The sequence below is a fragment of the Sebastes fasciatus genome, chromosome 16, assembly GCF_043250625.1.
Source record: "Sebastes fasciatus isolate fSebFas1 chromosome 16, fSebFas1.pri, whole genome shotgun sequence".
NCBI classification, from domain to species: domain Eukaryota; kingdom Metazoa; phylum Chordata; class Actinopteri; order Perciformes; family Sebastidae; genus Sebastes; species Sebastes fasciatus.
The window spans coordinates 24,706,371-24,731,181 of record NC_133810.1 but is presented as its reverse complement, the minus strand read 5'-3'; the positions used below and the strand labels follow the sequence as shown (position 1 = coordinate 24,731,181).

Here is a 24,811-nt window from a genome sequence, read left to right as displayed (position 1 = left end):
GACGTCTTGCCAACGTAACGAGACGACGACGTGCTCTGCGCGCCCTATGATTCAACTCTTTTTTATAACTCACTCTCCGGATCCTACCTTTTTGAACCTGTCCCGTGTAAAAGCATTTTTAAATGTACAAAGTCTGTTGGTCAGTGTTCTTTCAAATTATCTCCTAACGAACACTTTAGATTATTCGCTTTTAGCTGTTTTAAAATCTACCTCATTCATAAACACGTCAGTTGAAGCGGTATTTCAAACCTCCCAGAGTGACTGTCACGCCCAGTAAAGAGCCGTTCAGAATAAGCGAATCGTTCTTCAGTCGCACACTCTCTAACTGTTGCAGCTGCCCGGAAAGCTAGTTTTAGTGAACTGGCTAGCTGCTAGCTGTAGCCAGGTGGATAACAGCGACTTGTTCATTAGCTACTTGATGTGTTTAGCTACGGTGTTTACTAAAGTTGCTTTCCCAGACAGCGCATAAGTGGAGGGGAATTCACCAAAACTGGCAGGTAGGTGGACAACAGAGACATTTTGTTCCTTCACTTGTTATTGACAGTATCTCAGACTGTCGGGTGAAACACCAAAAGGGAGCTAACTAACCACTAAACCACTGTTTTGGTTTTGTTTGGGCTTGTAACGTCAGGACATGGGTAGCTAGCTAGCTCTTGTACCCAGGAGGGCCTCGGGATTCTGCCGTTATATCACTGTATTTACATCCTCTCTGTATTTAGGCTATTATATATCAATGCTCGAAGCCCTAAATACCATAGAAACGGTGCTGAGTAACAGTGACATATTGGGGCCAGACGTCAACAGGGTGAGGTCAACAACACTAGTCGAAAGGGATGTTCTGATTGAACACATGGTCTACCACATGGTGGCGCTGGTGCATAGTGAGTCCTTTTGCTAAATTAGCATGATTACTTACTTGTTTATTCAAACATGACTAAAGGAAATGGATGGGGTGGCATATGTCAGTGAGGGAGACCCACCCACTAGATAGACCCAGCCATCAAACTGTACAACACCTCTCTAGGGAGGGAAGGGACAAAGGAGGACGGTCTGCTGGACAGATAATAATGCACACAGTGCACTTTTATAGACTAAGCTACTGGAGTTACCCTGCACTATATTCATTTTTAACAGTCTCTTCTGCACTATATTCACTTTTTTAATAGTCCTGTATCACAGCTGTTACCCTGCAGTATATTCAGTTTTAACAGTTTTCTTCATCTCCTTGTATTTTTATATCTGGTATATTTTTTTGTACTTTGCACTACTAACTTTTTTACTGCCTTTTTACTAACATGTTTTGCACTATGGAACTGTGATTATGGAAACTTGAATTTCCCTCGGGATCAATAAAGTATCTATCTATCTATCTATCTATCTATCTATCTATCTATCTATCTATCTATCTATCTAATATTGCTAATATATCTAGTGAAGTGAAGTAATCTCTGAAGCAGTGACTAGGCCTTTCTTTGAAGGTATATGAGACTAATGTTAGTTTGAGCACCACATATATACTTTTACTGGCCACTCTGGCTAGCCAGCTGTACATAGATAACTTTGAATTTAAGAAATCATGAAGTTCTGTGTTGACAAAATGTCACACTTTTCCCAACCTCATCACATCGAATGAGTTCATCCAGGTCCTATGTCCCACATCAGACAGTTAAAGCTGCAGTGGGTAGAAATATAGCAAATATGATTAAAAAATCTTATTTTTAAAGCAGTCACCATATCCTGAAAGTATTGCATGAGACAGGTAATCTGAAAAAAATCATGTGCCTATGTGTCCTCCGGTGCTCCCAAACTTTCTCCCTCCAGGTCCTATGTCCCACATCAGACAGTCTAGGAAGCATGGGTAATGCATTCTGCATGGGCTAGATTGGAGTGAGCTGCAGATGTGCTGCCCATGTTGGCGTTTGTACATCCGCACAGATGAAAACTACCACATGTGGAGTTTCCATTTCGATTTTTTTTCTATCCATCTCACACATTAATACTCCTCTGGACTACTTTTCCAGTTCAGGTTTACAGACTTTTTCAGGCCGTTTCTAAAAGATGTTGTAATGTACATGTTATGTTACTGTGTATATAATTTGACTGTTTTTGTGTTTGGTTGTTGTGTTTCAGAGTAGCGATGGAAGGCGACGACTGCAGTTTTCCTCCAGATTCATCGGATGATCACTCGAATAGAGGAAGTGTTGCTTCTTCTGCAACACTTTCCCGTGGTACGGTGCAGAAAATATTATTAATGTAACTCATGGAGGATAAAATCACTCCTCAGTATTTCCTAGCAATCATTATTTTTATTTGTAGCAAATACAATTTTGACTTAGTGTTGTTTCTCTGTGTTTGTTCACACAGCTCAAGATGTGCTCATATACCTCTGTGGTGACAGCGCAGTGCACTTATCAGTAGAAGGGCTTGGTAGTGTCTCCGTGCAGGAGTTGGGCCGCAGTGTTCGTGAGGCTCTCCACATTCCTGAGTCTACACAGGATGCTTTTGCCTTTTGGCTTAGTTCTCCGCTGCTCGGTAAGAACTTTTTTCCCCTCACTTTCTACGCTCATAAATGCTGCGACTCTTCATCTGGCAATGTGTGTATATGTGTGCTTCTTTCTTTAAAAAAGATCATAGTCTGGCTCCAAAATATTATATGATACATTATATTTTTGTCAGGATGTTAGGCAGGATATGTGTCTGTGTAGAGTCCTGAACAAGCCAAAATAATAAAGCCACTATACAGTACTATACTGCTTGAATAAAACTGTACAAGCAGGTTGCAGGAATAATTTAGTTTAGAAATCAGGTCAGTCACAGATAATTAATTATAATTATAATAATGATGATAATAATAATAATAATAATAATTGCTTTTATTTTGTGGCTTTGCCTTTTGAAATGTCCATTTACTCTTTGAAATGATTGTGCCTTACTTCGATGTAAGCAGCTCTAGTATCACAACAGCAAACGGCACAATAATCAGAGCAGGAAAACGGACACCTCTCACTGTGTTACATTCGCCTCCTCCTTGCTCCTCAGAATTGCAGTTAAAGGCGAGGCATCAACCATACAAACTGTGTCGGCAGTGGCAGGACCTGCTGTATCGCTTCACTGAGGCCTCCGAGGAAGACATCTCACAAGGTGAGAGTTCGCTGTGTTTACATGCATTATTTAACTGCATTGTTGTCAGCTTGCTGCAATAAGCTAATTTCTGTGGAAGTCGTCTGAACAAGAAACCGGGTAAGATAAGGATTAGAGGGCTTGGTTTATAAAGTCAGATTTCTGCCGGAGAAACATGATGTCTTGGCCATGTATACACTTAAAAGAGAAATATCCAATCAGTGCTGGTGGTAAATGTAGTCCACTGAAGAAATTAATTTCCCAGTGCGTGCTATATTGACAGAGAAAGCTGATCTCTCCTGTTGTGAAGCAATGCTGGCTGTGCCTACATGTACCAGGATGCATTGCATGCGCTACACAAGCTCTCTTAGCTTTTTAGTCTGATAAATAAACAAAATAAACTCACAAAATGTCAATAAAGGAAATATTTTCACACCATATCCATAACTCAGATAGATATAGAGATAAGGTTGACAATTGTCAAATTTTCCCTTTTAACCATGTTTCTAATGTGAAATGAAGAAGTCTAAATACTGTGTGTTGGTTTCCACATTTGAACAGTAGATTATTTGTAAAAATGGTTGACAATAAGATAAAGTAAGGCTCAATGACTTCAGAGCCTGTGCCCTCACTTTGCCCTCAATTTAAAAACTCCAACCAAAAAAATACAACAAAAGTCTGCACCATAATAAGCTGTATCAACTAACTAAACCACATAAAATGTGTCTAGGGGAGAGGAATGTGATTACTTACAAACTGCATGTAGATGTTAGTTTTAGAGTTACCGCAGTGCAAGTACAGTACATCCCCTGCCTTCAGCTGGTTGCTCTCAGTAACCTGGTTCCAAAACACACTTTGTTTCTTTGTATGGCAAACACAGCCAGTTTCTTTTCTGCAGCTGTTCCCTGTGGATTTGTAGCTTACTTCTAAATGGTGCTTAGTACCTCGCTCAGGGTAAAAGTGCTGTTAGGTTTGTTTGGAATAAATAACAGGAAAGAGAGGGAGTTGGCATGATAAGCAATAAACACCCGTGGCTGAACAAGCAAAGTAAAAGCAGGAACATGGAGGAGGAAGTCAAACAGCATGGAGGGGAACCACTCTGAGAAAGAGAAGAGATTACACTACACATTTTAGTGAATATTTCCTAGTGCAATTTTAAAACTGAACAGTTACCACATTACAGCAGCACATCACCCCCACCCTCATCCACCTCCACTGGCTCCCGGTCAAGTCCCGCATCACCTACAAAATCCTCCTCCTCACCTACAAATCCCTCAATGCCCTGGCTCCTCAGTATTTATCTGACCTCCTCCACCCATACACACAGCCCCGGAACCTTAGATCCTCAGGCACGGGTCAGCTCTCCATCCCTCACACAAGAATGCGAACTTTTGGGGACAGAGCCTTCAGTGTGACAGCCCCCACACTTTGGAACTCTCTCCCCATAGAGCTCCGCAACGCACCATCTCTGGACACCTTCAAAAGACTCCTCAAAACCCACCTCTTCACCAAGGCCTATGGCCTCTAGCTTCTGTTACAGTTGTTGTGTTTATTTATGTCTTTGTTAAGCGTCCTTGGGTTTCATGAAAGGCGCTATATAAATCCAAGCTATTATTATTATTATTATTATTATTAGTTTAGACAGCAGCATTCATACAGTATAGAATAGATATTGTCAGCTCTTTAGACATTTTAAGCCTCAAATCTTTCACATCATACAAATGTTATTTTGAAGCACTTATTTTAGGATGAGGGATGTTCAGCAAACCTGACCAGTGTAACAGTGTCCACAATATGTTGACAAACGTAAAGGCGATGTCAGGGGAGTCTCAAAAACCCACACACAAATGCAGGGAAGTTCACACATGACAAGCAGTTTGTAAATTGAGGTTCTTTATATAAATGTAACAACATCCAAATATGTTTTTGATGAAAATTGCAAATAAGTTTGAATACATATGTCGATTTCTATTACATTTATTTAAAACAATAAATATTTGTGCATGCATCAGAAATATATTTGTGAACCTTATTTTTATTTTTTTATTTATGTACAACGATAACTGTTTTTGTGTGCATTGAAAAAAATACTTTTGTGCACAGTCATTTATATATAAATCACAAAATACATTTGTGAATCCTTCTTTATGCATTCATTAATATTGAAACTGATCTGACTCCATAGTTGATCGCCAAAACAATATAGGCAACAATTTTGATAAAAAATTAATAGTAATTTTTTGAGCAAAAATGCCCAAAAGTCTTTTGTGATGTTAAATTGGAGGTCTTTGGATTTTGGATTGATGGTTGGATCGAACAAGCAACTGGTGCAAAGTGCATTGCAAAAAAACAAAATCAAACAGTGACTGCTTAGCACAAATAAAACTAAAAAGTATCACAAAGCGGTATATGGGGCTTCCACCCACAGTACAGGACTATGAGTCGGCGCAGAGTGAGTTGGAGGGGGCATCTACCACAGTGTTTGTCGCTATACTTTCACTCCTCCACTCTGGGCATTGAGGCCGAATCTCACCCAGTGACGATCGGGCGAACGGAAAAAACTGATGTTAACCTGAACCCTAATCCATCATTGTCTTCTGCCTTTTCCTCAGATGAACCATGTCTCCAGTACCGTCGGAACGTTTTTTATCCTAAATCTAAAGAGCTGCAGGTACTATTAACCCTCATTCAGTGCCCGAATATTCAATAATCCTAGATATGAGTGAATTATTAAGACATTTTTATCCAGCACTGGGTATTTAGAGACCAAGTTTAGTAAGCCTGTTGACTCACAAAATGCAAAGTGGGCTTTAATGAAGATCTAATGAAGTTCTGTTTCTTTTCTACTCAAAGATGTTGACCTCAGACTAACTCTGAGCTAATATTCCTGATGACTGATGGATAATTGTTGTCTTTGTCATACTCCTGAGCAGATAGATGACGAGGGAGTGCTGAGGCTTCTGTATGAGGAGGCCAGGGGAAACATTCTCACGGGTCGATACCCCTGCGACCCCGAGCACTGGACGGGTCTCGGAGCCTTGTCTCTTGCTCTTGACGAGGGAACTGGTCTTGACGAGCAACATTTTACTACAACTATAAGGTACGTTATAAAGGTTGGCTATAAAAATGTTGAACAAATAAATTCTGGATGTGGGTTTTAAATGCTTTACTATTTTTTTTTTATTGTTGACCCTTCAGTTTCTCTTAAAGGAATAGTTTGACATTTTGGGAAATACGCTTATTCGCTTAGATGAGAAGATCGATACTAAATGTTTTTTTTACCTTGGGTCAGCGCCAGTATAGCTGTTTCCCCCTGCTTCCTGTCTTTATGTCAAGCGAAACTGACCGTTTCTTGGCTGTAGCTTCCTATTTAACAGACTGACATGCGAGTGGTATCTTCTTAAGTTCATTTTCAAAATGTGCTTTATTAAATAAGTCTATTTTAAAGTAAATTACAGATTATACCTAAAGTTGGCATTGAAACATATTATTGAAATGTGAACTGTGATGTCACAATATGCACACACACTGATGTTAACTTGAAAGTGAGCCAGTTGTGTGCCATTTTCTGGGAAGATAAACAACACACAGCTTCTCCTTTTCAACACATGAATCCTACTTGACTTTCTGCTTAAATGGACATTTTGTGGAGGTCACAGTCTACTTGGTCATAGTTCGCCTTTTTAGAAAAAGAAGAAGTATGTACTGGCTCCTGCTATTAATTTTTTCAAATGGTGAGAGGGCGCCTCTCTTTGGCTTAAAAAGCACAACCAAACTCATGTCCCTCAACCCACATATTGTAAAGGGCAGCTGGTAGATGGAGCAGCTTCAAATACTTCGGCACAATCGGCAACAACATGTTGCAATTTGATGAAAATCCACAGGCATTGTGAAAAAAGGTCAACACTGCTTCTTTTGTTCGAGGGGGCCCTGTTTATGTTGATGACATTCATATTGTGCCACAGCAGTGTTTTTCAGTTTCTTGCTGTTTTTTAAGTGCCAAGTACAAGAATGCACAACATGACATTTTTGATTGGAGAAGGATAGACATGGGAATGTGTTTCTTTTTTCTTCGTAAAGCCTTTTGAGACTTGATTGTAATTCAAGGGCTGATGATTAGAGGTACTTGACGAGGCCTATATGTCAGTGCACATATAATACTGCAACCTATTTTAGGTACTCACAGGTCACAGGCTGCCTACAGTTAGTAGGAGCATACTTCTGAATAGATATTTATGAGGAAGTCTCATATTTTTTTGCTTACAGTGTTGGGATAATGTCTTAGTTTGTGTCTGTTGAGTCTACTTCCCTTTAACTGTTGCACAGCCTCATACTGTGAAGAAATCTTCTTTTATTTGGCGTTTAATAATTAGTAAAGGAGCTAAATGCGAGATTGGGAGCATATCTATTGCCTCCACTCGGCTCTCAACATAGCGACTGCTGAGCCGGCGGCTTGCAGCTAACGTTGCTAACAGTGAAAACAATGGCAACAGTGCTGACAGAGCTAACAGGGTTAATCTAGGAGGGGGTTATCAGCTGTAACCGCCGTATGAGAGCAGTGCAGAGCGGCGGCTGTGAGCTAGGCAGTGGGGCACACTCACATGCACTAACATCCACTAAAAGCACACGCGGCCGACCCGGCTATGTCAACAAAGCACAGAGAAGCTCGGATTACAACACACAAAGAGGGAGTGACTTCATTCTCTGCTCAGGTAGACATTACTCCTCTATATCTTTACATAGCAAATAGTTGTTGCTATATTAATCCTCTGAGTATTTTATAGAAAACCTTTCAAATCAAAACAGACAATTCAATGTATGCACTGAATCAAAACAAACATTAGGACTTCATCCAAAATTCTAAAAGTCACTTTCTTTATTGTAGGAGCTATTTATTTGTTGTTAGTATTTAGTTGGACCAGTAGGACCAGCATGCACCTGGGTGGGCGTGTGGTTTTTTACCAGAACAAGAGAGGCAGCGACATCCATGTTTTCTTTGTACTTCATTTGCTTGCTTGCTTTTGGACAAATCATCAGAAACACATACATTTTGCATGGACAATGTACTCTTGCCTGCGTAAACCACATACCCATGGTGCGTCAGTGGCCCTTTGATTAAAGTTTGATGTTGATTTTTCCGACAAATGGGCACTACACATATTTTTGTCTGACCAAGAAACTGAGCATACTGTTCCCTCAACACCAGAGGAAATGAGAGGAGACACTTTAGTTTATCTTTTGCACATAAATTACATCATGTTTAACAATACAGTGGAATCAAATCCTCAAATTATGAAGTGATTGGACTATTGTGGAGGAGAAAAACCCAACTATAAGCTTGATAATCTTGATATCTACTGATGGAATCATGCTTTGTATTATAATTACTGGTTGCAGATTATATTTTAGACCGAGAGTTTTTTTTTTTCAGAGGATCTCTAGGTCATCATCAGTTGACGTCTTTTATGACGCTGAAGAACAGAAGCTGTCCCACTTAAAGAGATTTTGTTTTATGTCAGGACGTGAGCGGTAGTAATTTAGGAGAGGAGGTCAAAATACCAGCAACACTTGTACTGTGAAGATATTTATTGTGAGGCCGACGCGTTTCAGCTTGTGGCCTTAATCAGGGTCGTCATAAAACATATTACAAAGGACATTTAAATGGGATGAGCATGAAAGGAAACAATCTGTAGCATTGAGTTCTACAGCACCTGCAGGAGTGAAGGAAACAGACGATTCAAGGAGAAATGTATAATGCCACAGTACAGTAGAACAAGATGTTCTCAGCATCCTGTCAATCATAAAAACAGAGCTACCGAAGCGAGGGACAACACACGATTATACAGTCAGCGTTTAATAAATTAATTTTGAATTGGATATATTCTTGAGCCCTGATCTGCACAGATAAGATGCACTTTATGAATAATGCAAACTTCTCTCATCTGCTTTCCGCAGAGAGAAGAAGCTCGCCTCTTTTCTGCCTGCACACGTTGCCATGGGGAGCGGCGGCTTGCTCTCCACTCTGAGGGGGAAGTCGAGCCGTCAGACGGGGCTGGAGCAGAAACTCTTGGAGGAGTACAGAAAGATCAGCCCATCTGCTGGAAACCCTCCTGAGCCCACGCAGCTCCTACACCAGTACCTCAACACATGTCACACTCTGCCTTATTATGGGTACGAATTTGTGCAATGATGAGACATTCATACTCGCAAGCTTATCTTCAAATCACTTCATATTTATTAGATTTTAATGAACATTAACCACGCAAACAGGTGCGCTTTCTTCTTTGGGGAGATCGACAAACCGGTGCAAGGGATTCTCCAAAGGGCCAAACGCAAAGCTGTCAACGTTGGGATCTGCCTGGAGGGAGTCTATGTGATGGATGTCAAAGAGAAGGTGAGTGTGTGCATACTTGGATAATCATCGTGCATACTTGCAGAAATGTTGAAAGCAGTTTTCATTTATCTTCTTAAAAACTAACCTGGTTGAACACATTTTGCTTGCAGCATGTGCTGCTCGGTCTGCATTTCAACGAGCTTTCCTGGGACCACAGCTACCCCGAGGATCAGGGGGACTCACACATTCTGTGGCTGGAGTTTGATGGAGATGAAGACGGCACTCCTGTCAACAAGTTGCTAAAGATCTACTCAAAACAAGTAAGAACAAGTTTTGTGAAACCATCTTATACGATTACATTTAACAACTGGACTTATGTATGCCGATTTTGAAATTGATTTTTTTAATGCCAGAATCAATATAATTGCTTCTTTTGAGTCTATGCAGAGGTAGAAGGAAGTTTCCGCTTTTATTGTTGTAGTCTGAGTAACGTGACATCATATGCGTTTCAAAAACCAAAACAAAGCTGGTGAGAGCCGAAGCGAGAGAGAAGAGGGCGGCGGAGGGTCTGCGGGGATACGACTTGCACCCTCACATTTTTAAATCCAAAGTATGTAACACAAGTAACACTACACATACAGTAAAGTATGGAAACACTTTGGGTTTCACACATTGTCAGGAAAAGCAGAGCTAGACATCATGGCTAAAGCTGCATGCTAACTCTGTCATGGACAGGTAATGTTATCGTATTGCGGTAACGTGCGGTCAAGCCAGTCGTCACTCGCATCTCCGTGGTCGAATCGGCCGACGCAACAACTGTAGAGCACCCATATACTGACATTTATGTTAAATGCATTCAAAAGGCCCCGATAGAGCTGACAATGGATGTATAAAGAGCTGACGGGAGAGCTAGCGACGGACTTGGCAAAGTTAGCGGAAGTATACACGTCTGACTACGTCCGGTGTTAACAAAGGGTATATACAAAATTCATATATGGAAATAAGATTAACTGGATTATATTCACCAGAATTATGAAACATTACATGTCCCTTATAAATTAAAATTAAAATACCACTCATTTATGAGGGAAATGTCTTTATTTGATTTTTGGGTTGCTGAAAAAAATTAAATAAATAATTCTTGACAATGACTAAAATATTTGTCTTCAGGACATCTCTGACTACATACATGCTAAAAATCAAACATTTTTACTCTATTAATTTCGAGATTTTCCAAAGTAAAAGTCGCTAGAAGTGAATGATTCACATTTTTCCCATGGTCTCGTGTTAAAGAAGTTAACAAAAATCAAAATAAATCGTAATATCAGATCGCAATACATATTGAATCAGCACCCAAGTTTTGTGATAGTATCGAATTGGGAGATACTGTAGGTGTATCGTCCCAGCCCTAAGTGTCACCAACCAGCACGTGTACTGTATCCCCAGATTGCCTCAGAATTGTTGAGCATGTTGTGTTGATTGGCTTTTTTTTGTGTCACACCTGTCGTGGTTGACTCTGCTATCTTTGCTGTAGTATGAACATCAATTTAAGGACGTCCTGCCGGCTGCTGTGACAGATGTAGTCATTTTCTGTGGATCTCACTTCAAATGTTTTCGACAAGGAGAGAGGGTATGCAGCCATCTCCAGAGAGCGCACTGCACCTGGTGTTTTTGAGAGCTTCAGGATCGGGTGCAGCTGCTCCGCCCATTTTTTTCTAAGAGGAGCACAACACTCGATATTAGTGTTGAAACCTAATATTTTTTTGTATTTACATTTGTATCATCCTTTTCAATGGTTGTTGAATTGAAAAAGACTGTCTCAGCCAACAGATGGTGAAAAGACGTTACATAATGGTAGAGGCAGTAATACTTAATCATGCTGGCCCCAATCCAAGGCTGGTAATCTGACCCTTAATGTGCCTGTGGATCACTAATGGACCATCGAAAAGTAAAGTACAGCTGTTTATACGTATGTATACGTTTAAGGCTCAGACTTAATTGGTATTTTTTTTTTCTTTTGTCAACCAGGCAGAGCTAATGAGCGGCTTCATCGAGTTCTGTGTAGAGCTGAAGTCTGCGTCTGAGGGAGGAGCTGCGGCTGAAATGGACGGCGAGGTGAGTCTGTCTCAGCAGTCCGCCGGGCAAGACGGCAGCAACAAGAACGGACGCGGAGGAAGGCGCGGGATGCTGCGCAGGCAAAGCAGCGTCTTGTGCAGCCGGGTCCATTCTCTTAACACTATCAGCTACGTGGACAATGGTGAGTCTAGTAATGGTTACAGTTAGTTGTCCAAGCCTACTAAGGAGCCGTACACATGCCGTGTCTAAAAACTTGTGGAAAATTACGCTTTTTCTACTTTCCCATGTGCTTGGGAGGTTGTGCACCTGTCGCACCTTCCGTTACTAAGCAACCAAAACCTGAATGTTGCGAGGACAATGATGATGAAGTCGCGATAATTAAGCAGGAAGTGTCACTCACTAAACAAAACACAGTCAAAACAAAGATAAATGGATTTCCAGCACCGTAAATCCCTCACAGTAGCTTTACACTAGATTTCTCTCAATTTGTCTGACTTTTCAACCGGATCTTATGACGTTCTTGGACGGAAAGGGTGAAGCAAGTAAAATAGTCTGTTGGACAGATAATAAAGCTCTGGAAATCCCTGCACTAAAAGTATTAACTTCTCCATACTTATCATAGACTGATATTTACGGAAGAAAAAAAAAGATATCTGTTGGCTTGCTGTGATTGGTTGTTCCTCATGCGGTGCGCGCTGCAGCGTTCCAAAAGTTTAACTATTTTTAACTCGGGGCGCAGCCGTGGTGCCCCAAAAAATAGGCACTTGGGAACGCTTACGCGCTGCGACGGCGCAAAAAATGCGGCATGTGTACGGCCCCTTACAGTATAATCTTTCTAGAGTGAGCCACATCTAAACCGAGACAGTGTCCCAGTAGTAACTTTCAATATTTCTGTTTTCTTTCAGGAAAAGAAATCAAACGCTTGAAGCCGAAAAGAGCTGCGTCCTTCTTTGCCCGACAGGCGTCTGTGCCCACGTACTCTGCTGTGCAGGTGACGGAGAGCCTGGAGCAGGGTTAAAGTCGCCGATCGGCTCGGCCCCAAGCCTCTCAAATAAAGACCAAACCTGAACATTTTACACTGAGATTTAAAGACTTGATACAAGCTTGAGACATTTAACTGATAATATATGAACATGCAAAGGACCAAGCGAGGGATCTAAGTGTGAGTGACAATATTTATCTTTTGAAGTTGTGTGTATATTAAGAGAGTACGGTAATGTGAAAAAACAAAAGGATCTATTAACCGCTATGCTTCCAAGGTTAAACTGAAGTGGCTATTCATTAGATGGCCTTACATCCAGAAAATCTAGCGTTCTCTGAGCACCATATCATCGATCTCCTTTTATGAGTCTGAGACAAGCCTTAGAGAAATGACTGTATGATACCTTCCTGCAGCGCTCTGGAGCTGTTTGCTGTTAATATTGAAAAATGGAAAACCTCATTAGAGTATAACCACTGCAGTACCTCTTTTTACTCTTATTGGGGGTTTGAACATCGAGAACAGTATATCTCCGTATAGCATTAAACATTTTGTAAGAGTTACCACAAACTCTTTACAGTCAGCATGACAAACACTTTCAGGGGATGATCAGAGGGGGTGTGTTCCCACTATTCTGCTTTTTCAAACTGCCAGTGCCTTGTTCTCATCAAAGGGTGAAGACACTTTAGAAAAGCACTGGTTAAAAACGTTTAGCGGTTAGTGTTACTGGTCATAAAGGGTCCGTATGGGAGGACATTGTCTGTGTTGTGGAAGCTTCTTGTAAGTACATGCTTTTTAAGAGATAATTAATATTTGCAGTTCACTTTAAAAACAATTTGATTTTCATTTGTAAAAGCGGATTAGCGTGAATGTAGTCTAAACATGTAAAATAACAGGATAAAATAGAAATGTTTCCATGTATTGCAGTATCAAGTCCTCTTTGGTGAACATTAATTTAGTTGCAGCAATAAAAGGATCAAATTAGTGTCAAAAACCACCCAAACCATACACTAAGTTAGTAAAAAATAATCAGATAAATGCTCGTCAAGCAATTAATGAATCTTGCAACTCTCTTATTCCTGCCACTGAATGGTTGGTATGTCATATTCAAAGTTTAACTTCCAGTTGGCACCATCAGTACACCCATGCACAGGTCATGACTTGACTATAACTCGCTTGGTCAAACCTGATTAGCAAAGTAGAACTGATGCAATAACGTACTTGTGCAACTTCTGACATGAGAGTGACAAAAAAAAGAAACCTTCTTGTTTAGTTGTTATCAGCACTACCTACTGCTACCACCTACTGCCTCTTAAACAACTTTGAAAAACTCAAACTGAACCTACATGTCTAAGTTTTGGTTGGCCATTTGAAATGATTGTTTTCCTTGCAAACACAATCATTGTTGACATTATTTGAAAGAGGACAAGGAACATAGTGTTCATACAGTGTTTGTATAAAAGTGTTTTTTTTTTCTGGGTTATTTTGTTTAAAAATAAGACCGTTTTCTCAACCCGTTAAAGGAACACTGTGTAGCATTTCGGTGGATCTATTAGTAGAAATGGAATATGATATTCATAACTATGTTTTCATGAGTGTATAATCACCTAAAACTAAAACATTGTGTTTTCATTAGCGTAGAATGAGCCTTTCATATATACATTGGGAGCGGGTCCTCTTCACAGAGTCCACCATGTTGCTCCGCCATGTTTCTACAGTAGCCCAGAACGGACAAACCAAACACTGGCTCTAGAGAGAGCCTTTTTACGTTACCTGGAGGCCACTGTAGTTCTCCAACTCTGCGGCTCACGTTACCACAGCCTTGGAAAGACTGCAACCACACCACTAGATGCCACTTAATCCTACACACTCTACCTTTTAGGAACATATGTGCTTCAGTTTATCTGTAAAAATCGCCATACTCTGAGATACATTTTCACTGGACAGGACTATGTGCTCTGTGCATATGGCACAGACCAACTGACCAAGAACATCAGACTATGCTGTTGAAATCTCAGCCTGTACACCAAAGCAAGCCTATGTAACGTGCTGCAACACAGTATGCTACCTTAACGCTCCAGAGACTGGCTTTTAGTCTCCACCACATCGCAAAGTCATCCAGGTGTCTCTCTCTGAACTTCACCCTAATGCAAATACAGGCAGTTTCTGACTTTGCAAACAAGCTCACTTCAATAATGGCCATTTATAATACTGCCTTCCACTTGAACGCATGTCCTTATTTCAGATGTGGCGACATCACGTCTTCTTCCCGATTCTCCTGAGCATGCAAAATGTTTTTACTTTTCTACGCGTGGACGTGTTATACGTCAGCTACCGTCTGTAACTGCAGCAGTCCAATATATTGTTGCTAACTTACACTATGCATGTCACATTGTAGAATAGCCATTCCACATCAGACTACACATCATGTGATACTGCACTATTAATACTACACTGTTTATATATCTGTTTTTGTATTGTTTGTCAGCTTTTATGAGAAAATATTTTTATTTCATTTTCATATACTTGTCTGTGTTCGTACACGAGTGAAATGAAGAAATAGGTCATTGAAAGCATTATCTTCTCAAGCAAATCACTTTGCAGAAGCGTTAAGTGCCTTTTTGGTTGTACTGAGTTGGCATCTGAATGAGTGTTTTGGTGCTTGGAAACCAAGAATGGACAATTATTTGTTATTGCTACATGGGTTTTAAAAAAGTATTCATGTTTTGTAATATAGTACCCACATTTTCAGCTAGACCATGCATTTCATCTGATATCTTGATATACTGAATAACACTGGGCGGCTGTTGAACAGTGTATTGTGGTCTATGGAGTGGTCAGTCTGCCTTCATTAAAATATCTATGTGTTTTTAAATAAACAGCTGCAAAGTGGGCCCATTTCTCTGGAAATATCTGTTAAAAAAGTGTGTTTAATACCTCATGTACCTACAGCCTAAATATACTGAAGCCATGATTCTTTTCACCAACACTAACTGTTACCTTGTGTGTGGTTTTTATTGAGGTAATGTTTTGTATCTCTACATTTTGACCCTTTTTTGCAATAAGTGCCGTTAACTGCTGTCAATGTAAGCCTGCCTGATGGGGATGGAAGTCATGCTCTCAAGAAAGATTGATCTAGCTTTAAAACAGATTCTGTTGCAAAGTATTGACCTTAAAGGAACAGTATGTAGCATTTAGTAATTTTGTAAAGCAGCAAAGGGGATAGTGCAAAAAACAAGATGCATCAGCTAACACAGTAAAAAAAAGAGCTAAACAAAGTGTAACAAAATATGAACCATTTAAATAGAAGTATAAAAACAGGAGCAGTATATACGGTATTGACAATAAACAGACTATTAACAAAATTGCATAAGTGGAAAATGATATTGCAGTGAGAATGAAATGAAATTCCACCTGAAAATATTGCACAGTATGAATTACACCTTAGTAGTAATAACGATAATGATATTGCACAGCCATTATACCGTATAGTGCAGTTATTGTCAAATGCATTATACGTATCTATTCTTTTGGTTCATTTGACAGCAGTAGAATAGCATGACATGCGCAGTAGTGCACTTCCAGACTATCAGACCAGAAGTACATTTGAGAAGCCAACTCTCTTGACTCCACTTACTCTTTGACGACGTCAACACAACGTAACACCGGATAGGCTACGAACCCGGAAACAGTGACGTTTTCAACGCTAGCTGCTTGTGTACTTGTGTATCAGGAAGAATATGACATTTTCCAATTCATTATTTTGAACAAAAAAACCTTATTAAGAGCAGACAGCTAAGCTACACGAATATCAGTCACTTTGGAGCAAGAAGTTAACGTTTTTAGTTAGTTGTCAGTTTGCTCTCTTGCCAGCTGGACGCTCGTCGTCTTTGTTTATCGTCGTTTTGTTTGTGCATTGTGTCAGCTGGCCGGTGGACAGTATGGACGGAGAGGCGGACGGCTTGGTGGACGAAGCCGGTAGGAAGCGCAGGGTGCACGGCATGCTGAAGCTCTACTACGGGATGAATGAGGAAGGAAAGGTCCCGGAGCTGCCGGAGTCCCTGGATCCCTGCGACATTAACGGGCCGCATTTTGACCCCGAGGTTTTCCTCAACAAGGTGAGAGCCTCTCTCTGCTGTCATGTGAACTGTTTCCACTGTGACACACATGTTAATGCACTCTGCAGCACTGTGCATGCTATCAACTGTGTGCCAATATCAGTGTTACCTGGATCTCCTAATGGGCCTAGTAACTTTTCTATATGCTGTTTTTAAATGATATTTAGTCCCCATTGAGTATTGTTGCTGAGCTCACTGCTCATAAAACTACAATACCCAGAGGGCCATTTGCTGTAATGTGGTAGGGAAATTGAATTGAATTGATAATATGAATGATAATTTAATTCAATTCAATTCATCTTTATTGACAGACTCGAAGTCCATTAAAAAACATACAACACAAACAACAATACATACATTAAAATAAAAAACTGCCACTTTTTTATAATCAACAATTATAATTTATTATTAATTTTATAATTTTATAATAATATTTGACTGAAAGGAAATTTGAGTGTCTGGGATGCATCACCAGCAGTCAGTTTAAAGTGATGACACACTGGAAAGGCTCCTTAGGTGTACCAGGGAATATGGACACCTGTAAAAATGCAGACAGTTGTGAATTGACATGAGGTCATGGGATAAAGGCTAAAGAACCAAACAGGTCTGGGTATCATCGGATAATCCGTTTTTCCTTTGGAATTCAGAAAGGAAAAAACGTTTTTTTATTTTTTCGTTTCTGAATCAAAAAATGAAAAACGAACCCAAACCGGGCCGTTTGTTTGTTTTTGCGAATTCCTTTTCTCATTATTCGTTTTTAATTGAAGAACGGAAGTCACGTGGGTTTTTCGTTTTTTCGTTTTAAACCACAAACGAAAAACGGAATCACGTGGTGCTCTGTTTGTTTTTTGTTTCCAAACGAAAAACGAAAAAAACAAATTAAAAAAACGACAATTTATTCCGAACAATTAATGTTGCATAAGTAAGATAACAGAGTTTACAGAATTCTGGATCCAATCAACGTGTCCCTGACAACATACAATGCATGGGTCAGTTCGCGAAGTCTGAACCCCGAGCTATCCCTGATCCAGCGTTTTTATGGTTTACACAATATCAATAGTCATGAGCTTATGGCACGTGATGTTTTTGCTGCATATCTTCTTTTTTGTTTCTTCTTCTGACTCCATCCTCCCGTGACCTTGTGAAAAGAACAGAACATGCAGTCCCGTGTGCCTCCCCCTTGTCCTCGCCCTTGAGTAGTTCAAAGCCTCTCCAAATGCTGCCGGAGATTATTACAATGTGACTATATAGAAATCTACAGTCACCGAATCACCTCCTCAAGGAACAAAGCAGTGCAACAACAACTGAACAGCCCCAAGTCCTTCATTCCTTCACCCTGAGTTATGCCCTTAGAAGCTAATAATTGAGAGACAGTTATTGAGCAATTATGAAACAATACAACAGTTTTCAGCTTCCCTTATAAGCAGGTTATTTCAGGTCATTGTAAGCACTTTTGTACATAATAAATCCAACAGTTCACTAAAAAACTGAAATCACTAACTTTCTGTATTCTGTTTGGTGGTTTATGAGGCTTTTCAATCATTTCTAGTCTATTTGGTATAATATGTAATTTAGTTAATTTGTTCGACATCATGATAAGGCTGATTTTTCAACCAGTGGTTATGACATTAATGCCAGCTAGACAGAATAAAGCTCTGTCTGTCATGACAATAGAACTGTACTGAAAGCCTTTCCTTTACTCGGGTGACTCTTTACAGCCGTCTGAAGACAGCAGGTATCTGTTAAATCTACAGTATCTAGAGTGATGGAGTGGCCTTCAGTCCAGTACAGTATTGTCATGACAGACAGAGCTTTATTCTGTCTACCTGGCATTAATGTCATAATCGCTGGTTGAAAAATCATCATTATCATGATGTAGAACTACTCGGCTACAGTCTTCCTAATGGAGTGCAGGGGATCAGGTGGAAGTGTCAGGTGTGTTGAAAGGATTAGCCACATAGTGCTTCTCACCTGCCGACATAAAGAAACAGCCCATAGTGAGGGTGTGAGAGAGAAAATTGTCAATTATGTGAGAATTCTGTATAACATCTGTAGAGACCCTCCCTGTAATTTATCACACACTTTTTGGATAAAAGACATTCATGTGTTAATGAAAAGAACAAAACAAAAAAGTATCTATGTATGTACTTATTTGTGTATTTATTTAGCCTATTTATCTTCTACTATTACTTTGATCATGTGCTTAAATAATGTTACACTTTTATAGAATGACCAAACTATCTTCTTGGCTTTTATTTTGACATGTTTGCCTTCACTTCCTGGTCACGTGACTGCCGTTCTCCGCACTTCGATTCAAAACAGAAAATGACAGAAAGAAACTTGAAGAAACTAAATCGGATCATTTTTTTAATTTGTTTTTTTCGTTTTTCGTTTGGAAACAAAAAACAAACAGAGCACCACGTGATTCCGTTTTTCGTTTGTGGTTTAAAACGAAAAACCCACGTGACTTCCGTTCTTCAATTAAAAACGAATAATGAGAAAAGGAATTCGCAAAAACAAACAAACGGCCCGGTTTGGGTTCGTTTTTCATTTTTTGATTCAGAAACGAAAAACGAGAAAACGGCCGTTTCCTGGTTTTTGGTTTAAAACGAAAAAATAAAAAGTTTTTTCCTTTCTGAATTCCAAAGGAAAAACGGAATATCCGATGATACCCAAACATTAAGTGGGAATATAATTCAGTTTTCTAGAGATGTTCCAATACCATTTTTTCCTTCCAGATACCGGATCCGATACATGAACTTGCGGATTATTATTATTATTACTACTGACCATGTATGGATGTGATATGATTACTATCTTTGTTGTATGGCCTGGCTCAGGTTAAACACTTACTAAAACATGAAGAAATACATACAGAGAATTAATGCAATATAACTTTCTTTTATTATTGAGTTTGTCAGTTACAAAAAAACATAAATTAATAATAACAAAAATTCTAAAATATTAAATAATCCGTTTAAACAAGTTGATTTTTTTCTGGGTTAATAAATTATGGTATCGGATCGGTGCATAGATACTCAATACTGATTTTTGGGCAGTATCGGACGCATTTCCGATTCTGGTACCCGTATCGGAACACACTACAGTTTTCATTACCAAACAATGCAAAAATTAACTAGTGTTCATTCAACTGACATTACATCTCATGGAAAAGGCAAAGAATGAAGTGGACTGGACTTGTTAACCACATAATACAACAAATAATTATCCAAGAAATCACCAGTAAAACCTGCAGTAACTTAAATTCCATACACATCATTGCGCTCTTTCTTGTGGAAGAACGGTAGTGATTGAATGTACACACATTTACAGGCAGTGGATGATAATTTAACACTGCTTTGGTGAAATCAGTTATAAAAAAAGCTGCAACATGAATTTTATATGTACTGTTTTTAAGTGTCCATGTGACCATTGTGTGTTTTGTGTCCGAATGCAGCTCAGAAGGGAGTGCTCTCTTGCGGAGTTGATGGACCAGGAGACCTGCATGGTCAAGCAGATCCGCTCTTTGGACAGCGACATGCAGACGCTGGTGTATGAAAACTACAACAAGTTCATATCTGCTACAGGTGAGGGGGACGTCTCGCTCACTGTTAAGTTACTGTTGAAATGTTGTCCGATTTCGTTGAATTGTCTATAGCTGGATAGGTAAACCATCTTGCCGTGTTTTTTTCCAGACACCATAAGAAAGATGAAGAACGATTTCAAAAAGATGGAGGATGAAATGGATTGCCTGTCTGCCAACATGGCTGCAATCACTGAGTTCAGTGCTCGTATCAGTGGCACTCTTCAAGACCAGCACGCACAGATTACAAAACTCTCAGGTGAGACCTAATCAGGCAGTTAGTTTTGTTGAGTCAGTTCATGATGGTTATTTTCATATTTTTGTCTTTTCGTGTTCCAGGGGTTCACACTCTGTTGAGGAAGCTGCAGTTTCTGTTTGAACTGCCTGCCAGATTAAATAAGTGTCTGGAACTGCAGGCCTATGCTCAGGCGGTGAGATCCCACCGCCGCGCCCGCTGTGTGCTACAGCAGTACAGCCACTTGCCCTCCTTCAAGGGGATCCAGGACGACTGTCACGCCATCATGGACAATCTGGCGCAGGAGCTTCGACAGAAGTTCAGGTGGGAATCTCTCAACCTACATTTAGATTAGAGACGCCACTGTGAGTGAACATAACACTTAGGAGTCACGTTTACTGCAAACAAGAAATGTGACTGACGAGGACAACCATATTTTATGAAAAGTATTTACAAAAGCGCGGTGCTGGACAGAAAAGCATGTTAAAGATGGAAAAATGGAGTTCATAGAAATAAATTAGGATTGAATCAATTGAAAATGACAAATCCTCATTTGGTTCTTTTAGACTGTTGCCATTATTTCATCCTGATTTCACTCAAACTAATATTGCCATTTTGCTACATTTTATATTAAAGATATTAATGCTGCTCAACTAAAAAGTCATCTAAGAAAATATTTGCCGTAATACAGATGTTTTGTCACTATTGAATGTTGTGCTTTCCTGTACAAAATCCTTTTTACAGTTTGAATTTCGACATGTTTAAAGATAGATTTGTTTCTTTGTTGTTGCCTTAAAGGGATGGTGGGTCAAGCGCTAAAGATTTATCAGAGTGTGTGGAGCTGCTGCTACAGCTGGACGAGCCAGCGGAGGAGCTCTGTGATAAATTCCTGAGCCATGCGCGCTCTCGGCTCGAGTCGGACCTCCAGGGTCTGGAAGCAGAGATAAGACCGTACCCGTCTGCCTCAATCGTGAAAGATGCTCCCGCACGCAAGTTGTCGTCTGCTGCTGCGGCCCCTGGATCTCCGACTGTTAGCTCCCCCAAAACGAGCGCTCTCCCTTCTCCCACCTCAAACACTGACATCCTGGAATTCATCGACAGAGGCTGCAACGAATTTGTCAGCAGCTTATGTTTAGTAATAGCATCCTATCAAGAACTATTTATCAACCATGCTCAGACAGGTGAGCTCGCATCCAAAAATATCCCTCAGATGGCAAATGGTAAGCTGCACGCCTTTGTGGATGATCTGGCCGCTCGGTATTTCTCGCTGGTGGAGCGAAGGATACAAGAGGAGAAAGGGGTCGGAGATAACTCCCTCCTGGTCCGCGCGCTCGACCGCTTCCACCGCAGACTTCAGGCTGTGGCCAAACTGCTGCCGGGCTCCGCCGTGCCAAACCAGGGGACAGCGATTGTGGTGCGGGCGGCGACGGAGCGAGTCAAGCAGTACCTCTCCGCCCTGCAGAGCTTCTACATGGACAGCCTGACAGACGTGAGGCAGGCCCTGGCGACACCTCGGCTCTCTGTGGCCAGTGCTTCAGTGGCTGGAGGCGGAGGTCTTCTAGGGGGACTGGTGTCCGGCAGGGATCCGACCAGCCTGCCAGAGCTGCTCTCCTCCCTGTCGGCCTCGATTCTCAATCAAATCAAGTCAGTGTTGGCATCAGTGCATCTCTTCACAGCTAAAGACATCACATTCTCCAACAAGCCGTACTTCAAGGTGAATAGTTTTTCCTGTTTATTTGTTAACAGCTTGCCCCAGACAAAATCATTTTCTGCTCTACCCCAGAGTGACAGCTGTTTTCCTCTGTCTTCTCCTCACAGGGTGAGTTCTGCAGCCAGGGTGTACGTGAGAGCCTGGTGGTGAGCTTTATAAAGTTTGTGTGCCAGTCTTCTCGCCAGTTTTGCGAGAGTGCAGGAGACAAGGGGGGTTCGACTCCTCCGGCTCTTCTGCTGCTGCTGTCTCGCCTCTGCTTGGACTACGAGACTTCTACTATCTCCTACATACTCACTCTCACAGATGAACAGTTCCTCGTGCAGGTAAATGGCTTGTCAGCTTATGAATGCAGCGGTTTTCACAAAAGACCATATGACACTGTAAAGATACAGTATTTAACAGTATTTTTCTCTTGAAAGTTGCATTTTAAAAGTGCATCAGCCCCCATAAAATTACTATTCTGTAATGTTTTTGAATGATTTTTTTTAAACTCCTTAAAATTGACATATTTCAACTCCCAAAATGTAACCTGTCTTCTCCTTTTTGTACTTTCTCAGCATCACAGTCCCGTAACACCCGTCACAACTTTATGTGCAGAAGCCAGGGAGGCAGCACAGAAACTGCTGAACCATTATGTAAAGGTAGGTTTTCACCTTTTCTTACTGAGGGGGAAAAAAGAGAGATCAATGCAGGGAAATAGTTCCACAAATCTCTTCTCACAAATTTGTTTATTTTATTGTTTGTTTTTGCAGGTTCAGGGCCTGATTATCTCTCAAATGTTAAGAAAAAGCGTCGAAACACGAGACTGGGTCAACACCATCGAGCCACGTAATGTCCGCGCTGTGATGAAGAGAGTAGTAGAGGACACCACCTCCATTGATGTGCAGGTCACAGTTCACAACATCATCATCTGCATTATTATGTCCTCACGTCCACTCATGATGCTTTCATCACCATGCGTGTGTAGATTGTCTTATGAACTGTCTCTGCTCCACCATAGGTTGGTCTGTTGTACGAAGAAGGTGTGAGGAAAGCACACAGCAGTGACTCCAGCAAAAGGACTTTTTCTGTGTACAGCAGCTCGAGGCAGCAGACCCGCTATGCTGCCAGCTACACTCCAAGGTAAACATGCTGCAAATAGACTGGTGATGAAACAAAGTGGAGTCCTCTAAAATGCTACCTCATTTCCGGGTTTTAGGACTCATTCCTGTAGCACTCTATTACCGCCTTCGCTTTCATTGCAGGGGGGACAATTGTTACCGAGTTGTCTTTAAGCATAAGAATAAGCTCTTAATTGTGGATTTACTTGAGCATTTTGTCTCCCTGCAGTGCTCCCATGGATACTAATCTACTGAGCAACATACACAAGCTGTTTTCAGAGAGGATCGACATCTTCAGCTCAGTAGAGTTCAACAAGGTGAGTGCAGGTCTTTGTTATGCTGTAGTGTTATCTTTAGTGAAAATCACATCTCACACACAAACCCACACATCCCTTCAATGTCCCAGGTCTCCGTGATGACGGGAATTATCAAAATCAGTTTAAAGACATTCCTGGAGTGCGTCCGCCTGCGCACCTTTGGCCGTTACGGGCTGCAGCAGATCCAGGTGGACTGCCACTACCTGCAGATGTACCTGTGGCGGTTCGTCTCCGACGAGAACCTTGTGCACTTCCTGCTGGATGAGATAGTGGGGAGCTCCGCCCACCGGTGCCTGGATCCCGCCCCGATGGAGCAGAGCGTGATCGAAGTGATCTGTGAACGGGGTTAAAGCTCAAAGTGCGGCACGGCCAGCTAAGTCTTCTCCAAACACCAGGTCACAAATACAGACAGAATAACAATACACACTGGAATTTAAACTCTCTGTTACATAATTACTGTTAAATGTTAAATTTATTAATCCAGATTCAAACAATACTGTAAAATGGGGTAGGGGTAGCACTTTCACTACTGTAAGAATAGCAGTAAATCTTCCAACACTAATCAAACAACATTTGGCGATTATGTTGTCAAGAAGATTAAATCAGACAGATCAATATTTCATTCCAGGCACTTGCCTTATAAAGTGCACATGAGCCTTGACTACTTGGGTTTAATATTACAATAGTGATTACAAACCATAGAATATGAGAAGAGAAACCCCTCTCATCTCCTATATTGGCAAAGATAAAAATAAATGAATTACCCATGATGTAAGCGAAACTTTTTATCACATGTTCCCCTTGAAGGAAACGTGTTTAAAACACGTTTTGAATACAGAATATGAATGATTAAAGACAAAAGCTGTGTCCTGTGGAAATCTCCTGTATTAATACATTATTTTAGGGGTAATTTTGCTGAATAATATGCAATCTGAATGTCATCTGATTATGTAATCTACAGTATGTCTTAACACTAAAGTAACCACAGCAGATTTACTGTAACTCTTGACTTCAGGTTAGTTGATTATCTTGTTTTCTGTGCATGCCTTCCACAGATAAACAGGAATGGTTTAAATGTGTACGTCTACAATAAAAGTGTATGAATGTGTGAGATTCAAAATGTGTGTTCTTCCATTACAAAACCAGTTGAAACAGGCAAATTCAAGCTAGAGACCTTCTTGCGATGGATGACATCACACTGGCACCCCAAATCGGGCCAAAGGTGTAAAGTGTGGGGG

At 40.6% G+C, this 24,811-nt stretch overlaps 2 protein-coding genes across 2 annotated transcripts; both read left to right on the top strand.

The window, feature by feature from the left end:
- The first annotated feature begins 340 nt into the window (after positions 1-340).
- On the top strand, positions 341-15,402 carry frmd8 (FERM domain containing 8). Its single transcript, XM_074611536.1, has 11 exons — positions 341-497; positions 2,131-2,228; positions 2,365-2,532; positions 3,040-3,141; positions 5,733-5,791; positions 6,054-6,220; positions 9,076-9,291; positions 9,391-9,514; positions 9,625-9,774; positions 11,483-11,711; positions 12,436-15,402. Exons 2-11 carry the CDS (start codon positions 2,138-2,140, stop codon positions 12,546-12,548), a joined length of 1,419 nt encoding a protein of 472 aa, XP_074467637.1. The 5' UTR covers positions 341-497; positions 2,131-2,137; the 3' UTR covers positions 12,549-15,402.
- Positions 15,403-16,144: 742 nt separating this feature from the next.
- vps51 (VPS51 subunit of GARP complex) lies at positions 16,145-24,693 on the top strand. Its single transcript, XM_074611534.1, has 11 exons — positions 16,145-16,627; positions 20,085-20,214; positions 20,323-20,469; positions 20,550-20,769; positions 21,244-22,159; positions 22,264-22,479; positions 22,714-22,797; positions 22,909-23,043; positions 23,157-23,278; positions 23,486-23,573; positions 23,663-24,693. Exons 1-11 carry the CDS (start codon positions 16,451-16,453, stop codon positions 23,921-23,923), a joined length of 2,496 nt encoding a protein of 831 aa, XP_074467635.1. The 5' UTR covers positions 16,145-16,450; the 3' UTR covers positions 23,924-24,693.
- Positions 24,694-24,811: the final 118 nt, after the last annotated feature.

Excerpts from the sequence above, each read along its gene's own strand:
- vps51 (XM_074611534.1), top strand. The coding sequence starts at position 16,451 with ATGGACGGAGAGGCGGACGGCTTGGTGGACGAAGCCGGTAGGAAGCGC. Across the intron at positions 20,470-20,549 it reads ACAGATTACAAAACTCTCAG|GGGTTCACACTCTGTTGAGG; the intron begins GTGAGACCTAAT and ends TTCGTGTTCCAG. Across the intron at positions 22,798-22,908 it reads TGCTGAACCATTATGTAAAG|GTTCAGGGCCTGATTATCTC; the intron begins GTAGGTTTTCAC and ends TTGTTTTTGCAG.
- frmd8 (XM_074611536.1), top strand. The coding sequence starts at position 2,138 with ATGGAAGGCGACGACTGCAGTTTTCCTCCAGATTCATCGGATGATCAC. Across the intron at positions 9,292-9,390 it reads CACACTCTGCCTTATTATGG|GTGCGCTTTCTTCTTTGGGG; the intron begins GTACGAATTTGT and ends CCACGCAAACAG. Across the intron at positions 11,712-12,435 it reads TATCAGCTACGTGGACAATG|GAAAAGAAATCAAACGCTTG; the intron begins GTGAGTCTAGTA and ends GTTTTCTTTCAG.